Below are 18,467 nucleotides of genomic sequence, written 5' to 3'. Positions count from 1 at the left end.
TGTTAAATCTCTTATATGTCAGAATATATTCTGAGATGTAAGCCACACAATTCACCCTTTTTTCAGTTTTCTAGTGTGTGTTGCTGGTGAAGCTGCTCTTTAATGATTGATAAAGATCACATAAGCAAATGCAGTGGTAGCAATCAGGATCCTTTGTTAAGAGGTGGTTAATGATCATGTCAAATATGTCAGCATTCATTTTAGTAAATCTATTTAAAAGTTAAGCTATGTCAATTATACGCTACCCGGGCCATTGCAAAACATCACAGATTTTCCTCACTAATATGTTACTTATGTTTCCATAAATTTCTAAACACAAATGTCAAACATTTACTTATAGTTGGATTTGATCTATAAATCCCAGAGATGAATTCCAAGATTTCTTCTTCTTATTATTATTCTTTTTTTTTTCTGAGTCAGTTTTTACTCAACTTAGAATCAAGTTGACTTTGTGAAATAACACTTAGCCAATGGCCAATGCTCACAGAATAAACCACTAATCCAGGGAAAAAAAGAAAAAAATAAATTTATTATTTTTCTCTAGGACAAAATCCAAATATAGGTATTTGGTGGATTTTTTTTAACTATATGGAAAGACATGCAGTCATATTAGGGAGGATAACATGTGAATTTTTGCAATGGATGAAGAAGCATACTATTGATATACTTTTCTTTAAAGTATAGTTACCAGAATGAATGCTGACGTATTTAACATGATCATTATCACTAATTTCCTGAAATAATTCAGTATTTAAATTTCCTGCTCCCCATCTTCCTCTCTCTCCTTCTCCACACCAACATAAACACATGGAAACCATAAACAATCATATATTTTCAAATGAAGCTACTGTTTATAATTTATTTTTCATAAAACTTGAGTACTTTATTTAAAATTTCAGTAAAACCTACCTTTATGTCTTGCCAGATATCGGCCAAGCAGAAATATAGAGCAGAGTGTGACAAATACAACTACAGCCACTATCCCTCCAATGAGAGCATGGTCAGGGCCAGTCTGGCCAGCCAGAGCATTGGGATCTAGAAAACAGAAATATGTTGCTCTAATTAGTCTGTTAGATAGTCATACTATACATGTCTGCACTAGAAAGTATTATTTTAGAACTTAAATATTAAGATAAAATTCATGAATGTGTATTGCAGCAATCATTCAATCAACAGATATATATTTTATTCTTATAACAAACAAGAAAATATCTAGGAATATAACATTTGATATATCCATCATTATTGTCATTGAGCTTACATTTTAAGGGAAAGAAGACTGGATAAAACAAATGCACACATATGATTTTTACACAGATATAGGTTATGTGTGTATTTACACGTGTGTGTATATATATGTGCGTGTGTCTACACACACATATATATATACACACATATACACACACATATATATAACACATGTGTAAATATAAATTTATATATATATATATATATATATATATATATATATATACACATACATATATACATACACACCAATATTTTTTAAATAAAATTGTGTCAAGGGAAATGCTGTAAACAAATATGAAAATTTATCCTTCTCTAAACATTATTTAAAGCTATGAAAATTGATGAATGCTCCCATGGAGTCTAGATAAAAGATGAGTTCTAGGAACGGACCACTTGGGAATACCCACATTTGAAGTTCATGCAGCACTTATAGTAGAGAAGACTGAGAAAGAAAAAATAGAGAGTGGACACTGTATTTGACCAAAAGGAAGAATGTATTTTGGTGATAGGTTATGGCTCTGTTAAATGCTATTGACAGGAGAAGAAAGATGAAGACACAATATAGAGGATTAAATGTCTAATTTGGAGTGGGCATACCAGGGGTTGAACCAGGGTCACTAAATCTTTGGGCCACACCCCCAGCCCATTTTTGTATTTTATTTAGAGGCAGGATCTTCCTGAGTTGCTAAGTGCTTTGCTAAGGTGCTGAGGCTGGCTTTGAACTTGCAATCCTGCTGCCTTGTCCTCCCAAGTAGCTGGGATTATAGGCATGCGCCACTGTGCCTAGCTAATTAAATGCCTATTGAACTTGTAGTTCCAGAGAAAGTGGTTAGAAAAAGACAGATTTTTAATAGCTTCTTATATCCTGCCTTTAATGAGATATTATTAGAAAGAGATGAGTCAGTCAAGGATGGGCAGTTTTCAAGCAGAAATAAAAAGAACAAAAGAAATCTCAGATATTTGGATATTCATAAGTTTGTAAGTTTATAGAAGTCACATTATAGGGAATGAAACTCAGTGCAGCTTTGAGCAAACAAAATCCAACAAAGTTCAGCCCTATGGCAAAGATCAGATTAAATGTACTGGCCTATTCTCCCAATTCCCTCGCTGACTGACAAGGTTGAATTCCCCAGTGGGTAGAATTGGGGAACACAAAAGAGAATCAGTAGAGGAGAATCCATTTCCTCCAGTGAGCTACTATCATCTAGGGAGAGGATACTTAATGCCAACCGGGCATATTTTCAAAATTATTATAGATCAGTGATTACTCCATGTTCCCCTGTCTTCCATTATTTCTAAATGAGAGAATTTATTAGGTAAGAGTTCCTTTCCTATCAACCTTTGTGTATTGGGTGTGGAGGTCAATAAGTAAATTGACAACTTGTCTTCTCATCCTTTTGTCCTTGGATTAAATGCATTCTAAAAGTATGATGAAGAAAACAACATATATCTGAGGATCTTGGATTTTGATTGGATACACTGGCTTAGTAGAACTTTAGGTTGTCTCTTTGATCAGAGGCTGTAGTGGTTTTCATGTGAGAAAACAGGTAATAAACTATTAGGTAATCAGAAAGGCATACTGGGGTAGAGATTTCCAACTGATAACAAATTTGTTCATTTGCTTTTAGTACTCAGAGCTATGCATTTTCCAGCCTTCCTTGCAGTGGGGTGTAAGGATGTGATTCATGTTCTAGACAATCAATGAAGGCCCAGCAAATAAAAATTTCCCATGTGTAACACTGCCAGGTGAATGGGGGAGATATTAGTTAAAAATGAGAAAATTAGAGTCATAAGCAAAGTATTGGTCACTCATGCTCTCTACCTGGAAAAAAAATGCTCAATTTAGAATGTGTGCACTGGGCTCTGGCTGTAGCTCAGGGGCAGAGTGCTTTTCTAGCATGTGTAAGGTACTGGATTCTATCCTCAGCACCACATAAAAAATGAACAAATAAAATAAAATAAAGGCATGCTGTCCGTATGTCCATGTGTGTGTATATATATATATATATATATATATATATATATATATATATATAATTCTTCACTGAGCTACTTCTCCATCCTTTTGCAAAAAAAATTTGGGAGTGTTACTACAGTTTGAACTCAGGAGCATTTGACCACTGAGCCACATCCCCAGTCCTATGTTGTATTTTATTTAGAGACAGGGTCTCATTGAGTTGAGAGAGACCTCACTTTTGCTGAGGCTAGCTTTGAACTCGTGATCCTCCTGCCTCAACATCCTGAGCCAATGGGACTATAGGCGTGCACCGCTGAACCCAGCTCCCATCCATTTTTATTTATTTTTAATTTTTAAAAATTGTTTTAATTAGTTATATATGACAGTAGAGTGCATATAAGACTTTGATATATCATACATAGATGGAAAATAATTTCTCATTTTTCTGAGTGCATATGTTGCAGAATCATATTGGTCATGTAATCACATACAATAATAATGGTACAGAATAGAGGATACAGAGACTAGCCCACAAAACTACAATTATCTTATATTAGACAAAGGTGCCAAGAATATTCATTGGAAAAAAGATAGCCTCTTCAACAAATGGTGCTGGGAAAATTGGAAATCCATATTCAACAAAATGAAATTAAAACTCTATCTCTCGCCATGCACAAAACTCAATTCAAAATGGATCCAGGACTTAGGAATACAACCAGAGAGCCTGCATCTAATAGAAGAAAAAGTAGGCCCTAATCTCCATCGTGTGGGATTAGGCCCCAACTTCCTTAATAGGACTCCTATAGCACAAGAATTAAAATCAAGAATCAATAAATGGAATGGACTCAAACTAAAAAGTATCTTCTCAGCATAAGAAACAATCTATGAGGTGAATAGAGAGCCTACATCTTGGGAACCAATTTTTACCCCTCACATGTCAGATAGAGCACTAATCTCTAGGGTATATAAAGAATTCAAAAAGCTAAACATAAAAAAATGAATAACCCAATCAATAAATGGGCCAAGGACATGAAGAGACACTTCTCAGAAGAGGATATTCAATCAATTAACAAATATATGAAAAAATGTTCATCATCTCTAGCAATTAGAGAAATGCAAATCAAAACTACTCTAAGACACTATCTCACTCCAGTCAGAATGGCAGCTATTATGAAGACAAACAACAATAAGTGTTGGCGAGGATGTGGGGAAAAAGACACACTCATACATTGCTGGTGGAATTGCAAATTGGTGCAGCCAATATGTAATCAGCATGGAGATTCCTTGGAAATCTGGGAATGGAACCACTATTTGAACCAGCTATCGCCTTGGAATATACCCAAAGAAATTAAAAACAGCATACTACAGAGACACAGCCACATCAATGTTTAGCAGCACAATTCACAATAGCTAAACTGTGGAGCCAATCTAGATGCCCTTCAGTGGATGAATGGATAAAAAAAAATGTGGTATATATACAGAATGGAATTTCACTCAGCAGTGAAAGAGAATAAAATCATGGCATTTGTGGGTAAATGGATGGCGTTGTAGAAGATAATGCTAAGTGAAGTTAGCCAATCCCCAGAAAACAAATGCCAAATGTTTTCTCTGATATAAGGAGGCTGACTTATAGTGGGGTAGAAAGAGGGAACATGGGAGGAATAGATGAATTCCAGATAGGGAAGAGGGGTGTGAGGGAAAGGGAGGGAGCAGGGGATTAGCAAGGATTTTGGAATGTGATAGACATCATTATCCAAAGTACATGTGTGAAGACATGATTGATGTAAACATACTTTATATACAAATAGAGGTATGAAAAATTGTTCTATATGTGTAATAAAAATTGTGATACAGTCTGATGTCATGTATTTATAAAACCAATTAAAAAAAGAGTTGCTTTGTGGCATAAGATATAGTCTATTTTAGAGAAGGAACCATGTGCAGCTGAGAAGAAAGTATATTTGTTCATTGATAGATGAAATATTCTATATATGTCTATTAAGTCTAAATTATTGCTTGTATTATATAGTTCTATAGTTTCTTTATTTAGTTTTTGTTTGGAAGATCTGTCCAGTAGTGAGAGAGGTGTGTTAAAGTCACCCAGTATTAGTGTATTGTGGTCTATTTGACTCTTAAAGTTTAGAAGGGTTTATTTGATGTACATAGATACTCCATTGAGGCATAAATATTTATAATTGTTATGTCTTGTTTATATATACTTTCCTTAAGAAGTATGAAATGTCCTTCTTTGTCTCTTCTAAATAACTTTGGTTTAAAGTCTACTTTATCTGAAATGAGAATGAAAACCTCTGCTTGTTTATGCAATCCATATGAGTAATAATTTTTTTCCCTCCTTTCACCTTCAGCTTGTGGATGTCTTTGTCCATGAGGTGAGTCTTTTGAAGACAGAATATTGTTGGGTCTTGCTTTGTAATCCAATCTGCCAGTCTGGGTCTTTTGATTGATGAATTTAGGCCATTAACATTCAAGATTACTATTGAGATATGATTTGTATTCCCTGTCATTTTGATTTATTTCTGTTTTTTTTTTTTTTTTTTTTGTCTTAGTTTCTCATTTGGTTGAATATATCTTCAGTGTAGATCCTCCCTTTGCTAGTTTTTAATTCATCCTCATGGAATAGTTTGTTGAGAATGCTCTGTAGTTAGGCATTCTTGTGAATTTCATCTTCAAACCTGAAATTTTGCTGGATATAAAATTCTTGGTTGCCATCCATTTTTTTTTCAGAGCTTGAAATATATTATTCCAGGACCTCCTGGCTTTGAGGATCTGAGTTGAGAAATCAGTTGAGATCCAAATTGGTTTTCCCCTATAGATAATTTGATTTTTTTTCTCTCATAGCCTTTAAGATCTTATAAAAAAACTTTTTAAAAATGCATGCATTAAAGGCCACGAGGAAGAAAAAAATATTCTATTTTTATAATATTTTCATAATAGTGGGCATTCAAAAGTTAAGCTCTTAAGGTGGCTGATTTAAATTTAGCTATCTATTATAAATTTCTTGCATTTCCCTACATTTTTGTCATTGGTCATTATTCAAAAATTTTTTTTAAAAAAAGAAAGAAAAACGCTTTCCTGTTCTTGGTATAGTTTGTTGTTGAAGTTCTTAATTATTTTTCTAATTGCACTGAGGTTTTCAGGTCCAAGATTTCTAATTGATTTTTTTATGATTTCTATCTATTGAATTTCTCAATCATCTTTTCCTTTCTCATTTCATTGTATTTTCTATCTATATTCTCTTGCATTTCATGAATTTCTTTGGGATCAGTATTTTGAATTTTTCAGTCATTTTATGGACTTCCTACGAATTGGGATCTATTTCTGGAGAATCATTGTGCTCCTTTGTAGGGTATCATTCTTCCCTACTTTTCAATTTTTTTTTAATGTGTGTTTGTGTCCCTTTGTTGATATCTGTGCATCTGGTGTTACAGTCACCTCTTCCTATTTTATGAAGTAGTTTTTCTAGAAAAAGCTTTTATTTTTCATTTAGATGTAATTTATGTATCCGTTGGGAAGGCAATTTGGTTTTAATAATAGGTAATTTAAAAGTGTAGCCTTCATGTGATTTCTTCAGTGGTTTTTAATGCCAGCAGTCTATGCATGCTTCAGTAGTCTACTCTGCAATAGTTCATGATGGTAGTTACATTACTTTCATTTGGATGTGAACTTCAAAAGCTGCATATGATTAGGATGGCACCTGGAACTGTGATGATGGCACCTGGATTTGAGATGATGGCATCTGTTGTCTTGATGCTGTGGGGAAAGAGTGAACTGCTCCCAAGTCCCACAGGGAAAGCATGGACAACAACAGGGATTATGGTGCCAGAGTCATGGATCAAGAGCCATGGGGCTTAAAGGGAAACTCATCTTTATCCCCAGGAATAAAGCCCAGGTGGAATTGTGGCAAGCAAAGGAGACTTTTTTAGGTACTGTGGTTTTTACCTTGAGTTTCATAGGATTCTTGGGCATCATCAGCCCCACAAACCCATCTTGTCTCAGATTCCCTTTTCCTTTGTTGCTCAGATACCTTGGAATGTTTTTAAAGTTTTACTTATTCTACTTTTTTCTTGGGATCAGTATTTTGAATTTTTTCTTTTTTCATACTGTCATAAATCATAGCCATATTATTTTCAAACTATCTCCAAGAATTGAGCAGTCTTTTGGGGAGCTGAGAAATCGCTCCTGTTCACATGCCTCTGTATGTGTCTTATTTCCTGAAGGTAAATTCTGAAATGTGGTATTGCTGAATCAAAGGGCACAGATATTTTGTAAAGTCTTTCAATAAATAATGCCAAATTACATTGTACATTTATACAATCTTTTGTGTGTACAAATTTACTCCCCACAACTACACCATGAGGGATTCTTTTCCCCCATATATTACTAGCATCAGATATTATAATTAAAAATTATTTTTGTCTATCTGATATGAAAAACTGACATCTCAATTTAAACATTTTGGATTTGTTAAATTGCAAGTTAGCATAATGATGTCTATATTTTTGTGGCCACATTAATTCTTCAAGTTTGAAAATTCTGTCTGTATAGCCTGATCATTATTCCATTCAAGCTCTTTGTTTTAACAGCTCACTTCACAAAAAGCCTGATTTTTTTTTCAAATAATTTCTCCTAATTCATCTTTCACTTGTAATATTTTTTGCCATAAAAATGTCTTAAATTTTATGTAATGAAATCTATTAAGTGTTTGTGTTATGTTACACGACATGCAGGTCATGATGTGAAACCCTTCTGCCATGATATGATTATATGCATATTGCTTTATCATGTTATTTTACTATTTTATCATTATATTTTAGTCCTTCCAAAATGAATTTTTGTCTATTATTTGAAGTAATTTCCAAAATACAACTTTAATTCTTTAACAACATACAAGTTTTCCCTCAAATAATTTCTTTCATCAATAATTTTACGTAGTTTACCACTAAATAAATATCTATATATTGAGAGTTTCAAATGTTCAAATCTATTTGAGTAATCTATATGTCCAATCTTACATCAATATTTTAGTTACAAACTCATTTTAATGCCATACATGGAACTCTCCCATCAGGATCAGAAAAATTTTATAAGAACCAAAAATATAATAGATTATGTATTAAGACTGTATTGATTTATAGAAGGCTTTGTTTTATGAAGTGTATTATCCAGAATTATAACATGGTTCTTTAATTTTTCAAATCTTCAATATCTTTTAGTACATTGTATAATTTTCTGATATTGGACCACATATTTACAATGATGTTATTTCCCATTCAAAAACAAAAATTTTAATATAATTAAAAATGGAGTTTTAAGCAATATTTTAATTTGTTATTGTTTCTTTTAAACTTATGCCTTTATTCTTTCTTTTGAAATATCATTTCATTTTATGTTCTTTTTACTTCATTTTCTAGAACATCTTGTCATATTTTCCAAGTTTATACTTGTCAAGGTGTTTTTATTTCCTAATCACCAAACTTATGTAATTTCCGTACTAGTTTACATAGTGTCTCATTTATTTCTCTTAATGTTTTTCATTTGCTTGATACAAATAACATATTTTCTTACTGCATTAGTTAGCATTTTTTCAAATAATTAAAATATTATGTTAATTTATGATCCGGAATTGCATCCAGAAATCAAAATGGACAAACCACAATCCTCCTTTTGACAATAGTCTACTTACCCTTCTTAACATCTAGAATACTGTCATTTTTACTATCTACCCAAAAGTCAGTAAACATGTTCTTGTTTATGGTATGAAGCACATATCTTGTCTCTTAAGAAAGAAAATTTTATGATATCCACATATTTGAACCTTGTTTACTATTATTTTCTTGTGGGCAAGCATTCAACTGTTATAAGAATCTTTAGTTTTGTATATTTTTAATAATTTAGAACCTTATCAATGTGTTGACTATTTATTTTGTCTTGTCAATATCCACTCAGCAATAGAATAATTAGGAAATCATTCAGGTTTTTATGTGTTCTTTTTAAGTGAGCTTCTCCTCACCATCAGACCCCAGATATCAGAAGTCTTTGTTGTTTGAATATATAGACATATTTTGCAGATTGCCTCTAGTCAGAATTTTGCTTCATTTTAAAACTGATTTTTAAATTAAAAACTTATTGATTCATCTGGTTTTAGTTCATAAATTCTTTTTTGTATTCTATTTTTTATTAACAATTCTAATTTCTTTGTGAAAAAAATATTAATCACTGGATAGTGCTCTATATGTTATGTGGCATATATATCATTCCTTCTTTTCTACTTTTATAAAATATTTTACATTTTATTCTAATTGTTTTCCACAAATTTATGCTCTATTTAATTTCATTTCATATCATGGATTTTTCTTTTCCTTCCCAGACAATTTTGTTATTGATTGTTTACCTAGGTTAAGTATTTTCTACACTTAATCCCCCTCTATGTTCTTAGTAGATGTTTTTAATACTTCTTATTTACAATAGAAAGTGGTATTTTTATTGTTTTCTTTATTTAGCGTACTAAATCTATTTAAACATATAGGACAGTATTTTTCTTGGTGAACATATATGATGTCTCATATTTTACATGTTTTTCATAGGTTGCCAGTTCAATTTCTAAACTTCACTTACATCATTATGTATGTTCTTCTTTTCAATTTTACTGTTGTAACATCATACACAATTCTCTGTTCTTCTACTATTGCTTAGTCTTGCTTTTCTCTGATGATGTAGATTAATTCAGCTCCAGAAACTATCTTTGTAACTCAGATATAGATTAAATGATAGCTATTCTTAGTGGATGGAGAGGAGAAAAAGCCTTGCAATGCAGATCATTATGGTGAGAGATTTAGTTATTTAACTATCATCATCACTCCCACATTAAAATCTTGTATACTCTACATTTTTTTTTTTATTTTCAAAAAGATTTTTGATGCTCAGAATGAATCCTGGGCCATATATGTGTGAGGCAAGCACTCTACCCCCTCAGCCCTTCAGATAATATTTAAGCCATTCCTTGTTTGTAAGTGTGTTTGTTTCAAAAATTAAGATAATCTGATTTATTGAAATTTATTTTCCATTAATTTAAATTTATCATGTTTGTCACTGTATCTATGTTTTCACGTGGTTTCAGATACAGTTGTACATGTTAATGCATTTGATGAAAATAACCCATAACACTATTTTTTTGCATTATTTCTCCTCTTCCTCCTCCTCCTCCTCCTCCTCTTCCTCCTTTTCTTCTTCTTCTTTCTAATTTTTATTTTGGTACTGGGTATTATACCCAGGGGTGCTTTGCCACTGAGCTACATCCCCAGTCCTTTATGTATTTTTTTTATTTTTATTTTTATTTTTTTTAGTTTGAATGGGTCTCAGTAAATTGTTGAGGACCTCACCAAGTTGCTGAGTGTGGCAGGCCTTGTATTTGTGACCCTCCTTCCTCAGCCTCTTTAGTCTCTGGGATTACATGCATATGCCACATGCCCAGCCCTATTTATTTTTATAAACCTATGAAGAAATATTTAACATTTGGCCTTCATTCACCATAAAATAAATTGAAATAATATTCTCAGGATTTTAAAGATTTTAAAGATATTTTTTTGTGTGTATGTGTGTGTGTGTATGATGTTACTTGGTTGTCTACTGGTAAGTTTATTTTTTAAAAAGTAACATCCCCTATACATTGCTGGCTGACCTTATTATTTTACTACCATAACTGTTAAAACTAAAATTCTCTCCTTCATTTATAATATCAACTAAAACAAGCAATTGTGGATTGGATTAGATAAGTATCACAGGAACAATGCTGGGATAATCATAAATTACTAAATCCTACTGGGAATCTCTTATATATCCCTTCTGTCATCCATCTCCTACTGTCAAAGCAATAAAAAGATGAAGTACAGCCTTCTGCAGTTTCTTTACAGGAAGCTAAGTCTGCAATATTATTCAGATAAATGTATCATGTATCATTTCAGATCATTATTTATTCTCAAGCATTAGTCTATAATTTTCTGGAGGTAGCCTCTAAAAACTGGAGAGAGTTGAATTCCAGCAAGTTTGGCAATATATTAGCAATCTCTTACCTCTCAGTTCAGAAAACACAAAGGATATCATAATATTAAAACTTTTGAGTTTAATGTCTTTCAATTAGGTTTTGATTCTTTTAAAAAAACACAAACTTTTTTAACATTTTTTTTTTTATCTGAAGGTGGACGCAATACCTTCATTTTATTTTTATAAGGTGCTGAGGATTCAACCCAGTGCCTCTCGCATGCTAGGTGAGTGCTCTTCTACTGAGCCACAACCCCAGCACTTTGTTCTTAATAAAGGACTCCAAAGACAAAAATCATGTCAAATGACTATATTTAGAATCAGTAATTCCTGATTAGAAGGGCAGAAAATAACAGTAAGGTAGAGATTTATTTAAAACATCAATATGGAGAAATCATAAATTATATAAGTCTATTTCTAAAATTATTGCTGGGGATTTCTATCAAGTGTTTGACTTAACATGTTATTTGTCTTTTAAAATGGATAAAAAAAATGTGGCATTTATACACCATGGAGTATTACGCAGCACTAAAAAATGACAAAATCATAGAATTTGCAGGGAAATGGATGGCACTAGAGCAGATTATGCTTAGTGAAGCTAGCCAATCCCTAAAAAACAAATACCAAATGTCTTCTTTGATATAATGAGAGCAACTAAGAACAGAGCAGGGAGGAAGAGCAGGAAGAAAAGATTAACATTAAACAGATACGTGAGGTGGGATGGAAAGGGAGAGAAAAGGGAAATTGCATGGTAATGGAGGGAGACCCTCATTGTTATACAAAATTACATATAAGAGGTTGTGAGGGGAATGGGAAAATAAACAAGGAGAGATATGAATTACAGTGGATGGGGTAGAGAGAGAAGATGGGAGGGGAGGGAGGGGGGATGGTAGAGGATAGGAAAGGTAGCAGAATACAACAGTTACTAATAGGGCATTATGTAAAAATGTGGATGTGTAACCGATGTGATTCTGCAATCTGTATTTGGGGTAAAATTGGGAGTTCATAACCAACTTGAATCTAATGTATGAAATATGATATGTGAAGAGCTTTATAATGTTTTGAACAACCAATAAAAAAAAATTAAAAAAAAAAAATAAATAAATAAAATGTCAAAAAAAAAAAAAAATGTATAAACTTTAATGTAAAAAATGTGTGCGTTTCTATGGTCAAAGCATATAGAAAGTGTAGAAGAAATTAAAATCAAAGGACAAACTATATTGAGGCATCCTGAAAATTTCAGGCCAAGAGAACATGAGAGAAGTCTTCAGTCACACCTGCCTCAGAGAAATTTTGACCCTGTGCAGATGTACATGCCTTCCCCAGCACATCATGAAATCTCACCAGGCCAAAACTCACTCCATCCTATAGTTTATGTGCTGAGAGCTCTGTTTTTATAAAAGCAGAACATTGCAATTCCGTGGATAGAAATGAAGGTCATCTTTCTTCTAATTCCCTTCCCTTTCCAGTAATTTCCTTGTTCTTGTCCTTCCCTCCATTCCTTTCTAAGGACTGGCTTATAGTTTTACCCAATCTTTTTCTTACAAGGCAATTTTCTACCTTGCCTGCATCAATCTAAATTCTTGACAATCAACAGCTACAATCCTCTCTTCACTTGTTGTTTTTGCCTTACTACCTGTTTGAAATCTGGAAGACACTAGAACACATATTCAAATCTGTTTGAATCTGTAGTTTTCAAAATTGCAATTCTATTCAGTGCAAATAAACCTTGTTTCATACATCGACTATGTATCAGGTTCTCTTAGAGGTCAATAAAAATATGAATGAAACACAATTTTCCATTCATGTGTTAGAATTCTTTTAAAAACATTTTATCAAGTTATTATATATAGTTCTTGGTTTGAAATAAAATAGAAAGAATTAAAATTAAAATGTGTTATACAAAAATATTTTAAAATTAGGATCCACGACCACTTTTATAAATATGAAGTAATTATAGATTAAATAGATTTAATATATAGATTTAATCTATTATAGATTAAAATAAATACATTTTCAAAACCAAGTTATTTGTTTGTTTTTGATTAACAGAAAGCCTATTGATTTTTTTTTTCAAGTTGAAGAATCTGAGACTTACTAATTATTTATACCAAATCTTAAAAAACCTAACACTCTGTGTAAGTTTGGACAAGTTTCTTAACCTTTTCATCTTTGAAAACAGAATGTTTTTATGATGGTCAAAGGCTAAATATGTCAATGCCCATACAGAGCTTAGAAGAATGACAAAAAGTAAGCATTATAATGATTATTTATATGGAGGTAAAGAAGGAAAGAAGTTGTCATACCAAAACAAAACAAAACAAAACAAAGGTTTCTTTTTTTGATCTTGTAAAAGACGCCTTTAGGATTTCGACTAACTATAGATGGTACCTCTGATACATTCCAAAGCATCTAAGTAGTTGAACGATCAGGGAAAATATTAAGTGAGGAAGATATGCATATCATGAGATTGGTGAAGAAGAATCTGGTGGAACTCTAATGGGTGAAGAGTAAATGAGAGAATAATTTGTTGAGTTTTCTGTGTCAGACCCTATGTTATAAATGGTTATTTTATTTAATGCACATAAAGAATTGACTAAGATAATTATAGCTATTAATATAAAGATTGTTAAACCATTGGGCAGCTTACCAAAGTTAGTTTTCAAATAATGGTTGAAAAGTTAAAAGATAATTATGAAAGTCAGTTTTTAGGAAGGCTCAGATGATTCCCACTTTGAAAGCAAGAATTGGTGAAGGTTACTTGTAGCATTTTATCCTCTCACATAATTGTATTCTCTTCTCCAAACAATGAGGATGCCAATGCCCATCTATGCCAAATGTCCACCTGTTAGTGATTCTTCTTCATCCTGGAAGGCATTCTTCATTCCTTCTGTGTTTGCAAATTCCAAAAAAATAATAAGGAGTTTGCCAATGTCAATTACCCCTCAATTATTCAATCCATGAGTTTCATTCCTTGGATTAATCCATGTGGTCAAGTTTGTCTTCCCCCAGAGCTATAAGTTTTCTTGAAGATAAAGGTTGCATCTTGCACTTGGAATATAGCTGCAACAGCACTTTTACACAGTTCTCAAAACCAAGAAAATTGAATGAGTAAATGGATAATATTAAATTGTTATGCTAAATTCTGGACAGACTTTGGATTCTTATATTCTAGTTTTCTGTGTTGAGCAATGTATCACTGTATTTTCATGATACAAAATTATAATAATAGTATTTCTATTTAAATATTTTAGAAATTAGTGCTGAGTAAAAATGACTTATCCAGATTTGTATTTAATTAATGCTTATGATAATTTAGTTCTAATATTAAATTTGAGTTTTTTCTATGTACTTAAAGGCCAACTTTCCTCTCTTTAAATATAATAATGCTCAGAAAAAAGGATAAGTATGATAAAAGGTTAGACATAATTATATATAATTTGAAGAAAAAAATAAACTGTCCTTTGGCAGTACATGACATTAGCAAGGTCTCCGGAGAAAAATACATTATTTCATTCACTTAAGGGCAATCTATTACCTTCTAATTTTATGAACAATTATTATTTCTGACAAACTGCTTAAGAACATTCTCTGAAGGATAGAAAACAAAAATTGGTAATTCTTTGTGGGTGTACAGCAATTTGAAATTAATTAGAACCATAAGCATTGTGTATACAGACTCTAAATTTATGAGTTCCATATTAAGGCTATTTGTCATACTTTGGTTATAAGATGTTGTCCAAAAGTTCCTGTGTGATGTAGAAATATTTAAAGTTAAAATGATTGGACTGTGAGAACTGTAACCTAATCATTCCACCCAGTTGCAATGAAGCAACTGGGTGGTAATTGTAGGTAGGTGGGGAAAGGCTGAAGGAAGTGTGTCACTGGAGGTGTGCCCTGGAAGGACATGTCTTCCTTAATTTTGGAAAACAAAATTCATTCTCAAATTCAAAATTATCTATACATGATGTTATAGAATCACATTAATTAGTATTTCATATATAATGAAACTAGAACTCCCAAATGATGAATCTATTAGCCAAGTCAGCAAAATCTGCCTTCAATTTCTTGAGCAGTATTTCACTTTTTTTTCCTCTTCACCAGAACTCTAAGCTTCCCAGCTGCCATGAGGTGAGCTGTGCTCCTCCAGAATGCTCCTCCACCATGATGTTCTGTCTCACCTTGAAACAATGGGGTAGGCCCAACAGGGACCAAACCTCTGAACCTTCAGTCAAAATAAACCTTTCCTCTTCTAAGTTGTTTTTGCCAGGTATTTTTGTCACAGTGATTAAAAAAAAAAAAAAAAAAAAAAAACACTTATTGAAACACTACATATACAATGGATTTTCAATAAGGTTAAAATAAATTCTAGCAAATAGCCTTTCCTTAGCCAGTTACTTAGCCTTTCCTTTGAAAATGTATTTATTATAACATTAATTTGTTTCCATGTCAAGTGTTAAGTGACAAATGCTATGTATCAGTCAGTTTTCCATCACTATTTCAAAATACCAATGGTAAGTAACTTATAAAAGAAAAGGTTTATTTTGGTTCTTGGTTTTAAAGAATGCAATCAAAGATTGAGCAGACCTATTGCTATGTCCTCTGGTATGTGCCAGAGGGTGATGGCAGGGAGTGTGATGAAACAAACAGCTCACAGCTCAGGTCAGGTCAGGAAGTGAAAGGAAGAGGAAAACACTGGGATCTCACAATTTCCTTTCAAGGCATCCAGTGATTCAAGGACTTACTGAAGATCCCAGCAACTCTGAATAATACCATCATAGAGAGAAAGCCATTTCTTTAGCACATGGGCACTTGAGAGACACCCAACACCCAAACTATAGCATACCTCCAGACATTTCAAATCTATGTTTCACATAGATTTCCTATCCAAAATGATTTTGATGATATTGCTGTTTTATCTGATGGGCTTGTTTCGGTTTTAGAATTTCAAGGTTTATTTTTTGTTGTTGTTGTTTTGTTTTTGTTTTTTAGCAACTAATATATTTGAATAGTGCACTCTAATTGACCTTGAGAATAGAAATTTAAGTGGAAAGTTTCTCCTCAAATTAAATTTTAATTTTTGGAAAAATCAGGCTGTAGCATAATTCTTCATTTTACTGATCTTTCTCCATGGTGAACCTGAGCTAGAATTTCTTTGACTTCTTCAAGTGAGGAAATTTTTGAGCTCTGAAGAATTTGCACAGCTCCAAAGAGGACTCTCAAACCAGCAAAGTAGTTCAGCTATTAGGACCAAGTACCCTTCAAAACGTGCTTCACCTCCTTTAGCACTGACTTTCAAAACAGGAGAGGCTTCCAGGAAGGGAGTACACCTTGGTGATATCAAGAGGAAAATGAAAGAAATAAATAATTTTTAAGGTTATGTAGATGATTAAAGAAAAAAAAACTAAGTAATTTTTTTTTAATAACCACAGACCAAATTATCCTTTAGACACATGACAAAGAGTCTAATTTCCCTGCATTTAATAGTAGTCTCTTTTAAAATCAAAGATCTGAAAAAGCATCTTACTCAGGATCAAAAGACCCAAGTTCCAGTTTCAAGTTGACATTTCTTTTTTTTTCTGTTTCTCTATCTATAAATCAGGAGACATACATGAACTGCTTTTCTCAAAGTTGTTGGTAAAATCAATTTGTAAGGAATCTGTTGTGGTTTGAATATTTATATTCCCTCTCCTGCTAAATTCATGTATTGACATCTTAATCACACCTGTGATGATATTAAGAGGCATAGCATTGGAGAGGTGATGAGATTATAAGGGCTCTGTCCTAATTAATGGGATCAGTGGCCTTATAAAAGAGGTCCCAAGGAGTGCCTTTGTCCCTTTTGTTATATCTTTCCCCAGCAAGAAGGTACTATCTATGAAACAGAAAGAGGGCCATCAACAAACACCAAGTCTTCCAGTGCCTTCATGTTGGCCTTCTTACTAGACTCCAAATTATGGGAAATTTTTATTATTTATTGCCACACAATTTGTGGTATTTTATTATACCAACATAAATAAAATAAGACATAATCATGCATGCAAGTCACATCCAATAGGGGCTCAATAAATGACATATAAATAATTAATATGCTTCGTAAGGCTAGACATTGTTAAAATACCTATATTTTGTCATTTTGTCTTGGTTTTATTAGAGAAAAGATACTCAGCTTCATTCTACCTTGTCCAGTTTAATTAATTTTTAAGTGACTTATAGAAATGACTGCTACTTACTCTGTTGTTTCTTGTCTTTCTAATCTGAAACTCTTCTGCTTTCATGTCAACAATACCTAACTCTTTGCACATCATCAGTCTCAGCTTACATAAATAAAATGAATACATGGGAAAACCATAGAAAAGGAAGACAATATTTACAACATTGCCATATGTCTATTTTGGCAATATATTCTATGAAAATTTCAAAAGATGAGTTAAAGTATTTTCAAGCATAATGGAAGCTAAATAAATTATATGCAATGATTTATGAATAAAAGTAAGATCTAGGACAAAACACACTTCTCAAACTGTACAAAAAATACACATGACCTGATTATAAATAAATTAAATGCTCTTCAGAGGAGAAAACAATATAGGGAAGATTTGGTTTTTAAGTACTTAGAAAACATGATAAAGAAATAGAAGTTTGAGTATTTATAGCATCCCAAGCTAAACAAAACAATAGTCTATACCAATTATTGGTGATATCTGTCCATGCACAAAAATGACTATAATAGAAATATAAACCTTTAAAATGTGGGGAAGGATAACCTGTTAGACACATTTTTTGTGTGTGTGTGTGAATCAATACACTAGAAACTATCATTTCTATTAAAATAATTTTCTTTTAAGATCATTCAAGGAAATGTACTCTATCTACAGTAAATTCAGTCAAATTGTGTTGCATCATTGTTTTAATTGATTATTTAAGTAATGTCATATTTATGATGTTCTTAAATTTTAAAAACCATAACTGAATGAGTTACTTAGTTGTAATAATGAATATATTCATAAGAAGAGAATGTACTTGTCATCTCTATGCACCATTAAGGGAAACCATCACATGAGAGTGGGAAGGTTTGCGTGTTTTAAATATTAAAATCTTAAGGGAATCTTGCTTGATTGATTTTCATCTAATAAACTTTGTTCAAATAGAAGGTAAATCCCTTCTATCTTGTTTTTACTAGTCTATGATACACTGGATG

The 18,467-nt window shown here is 32.3% G+C and overlaps 1 protein-coding gene across 1 annotated transcript in view; it reads right to left on the bottom strand.

The window, feature by feature from the left end:
• Cadm2 (cell adhesion molecule 2) overlaps positions 1-18,467 on the bottom strand; it is a 397,408-nt gene that overhangs the window by 7,350 nt on the left and 371,591 nt on the right. The window contains exon 10 of the mRNA XM_058574551.1: positions 910-1,035. Coding sequence (XP_058430534.1) covers positions 910-1,035 — 126 coding nt within the window. The remainder of the gene's footprint in view (positions 1-909; positions 1,036-18,467) is intronic.

This window comes from Marmota monax, unplaced genomic scaffold (assembly GCF_021218885.2).
Source record: "Marmota monax isolate L192 unplaced genomic scaffold, Marmota_monax_Labrador192_F-V1.1 WCK01_AAM20220418_F8-fsc00016, whole genome shotgun sequence".
NCBI lineage: Eukaryota > Metazoa > Chordata > Mammalia > Rodentia > Sciuridae > Marmota > Marmota monax.
This window is presented reverse-complemented; position numbering and strand designations above follow the sequence as displayed.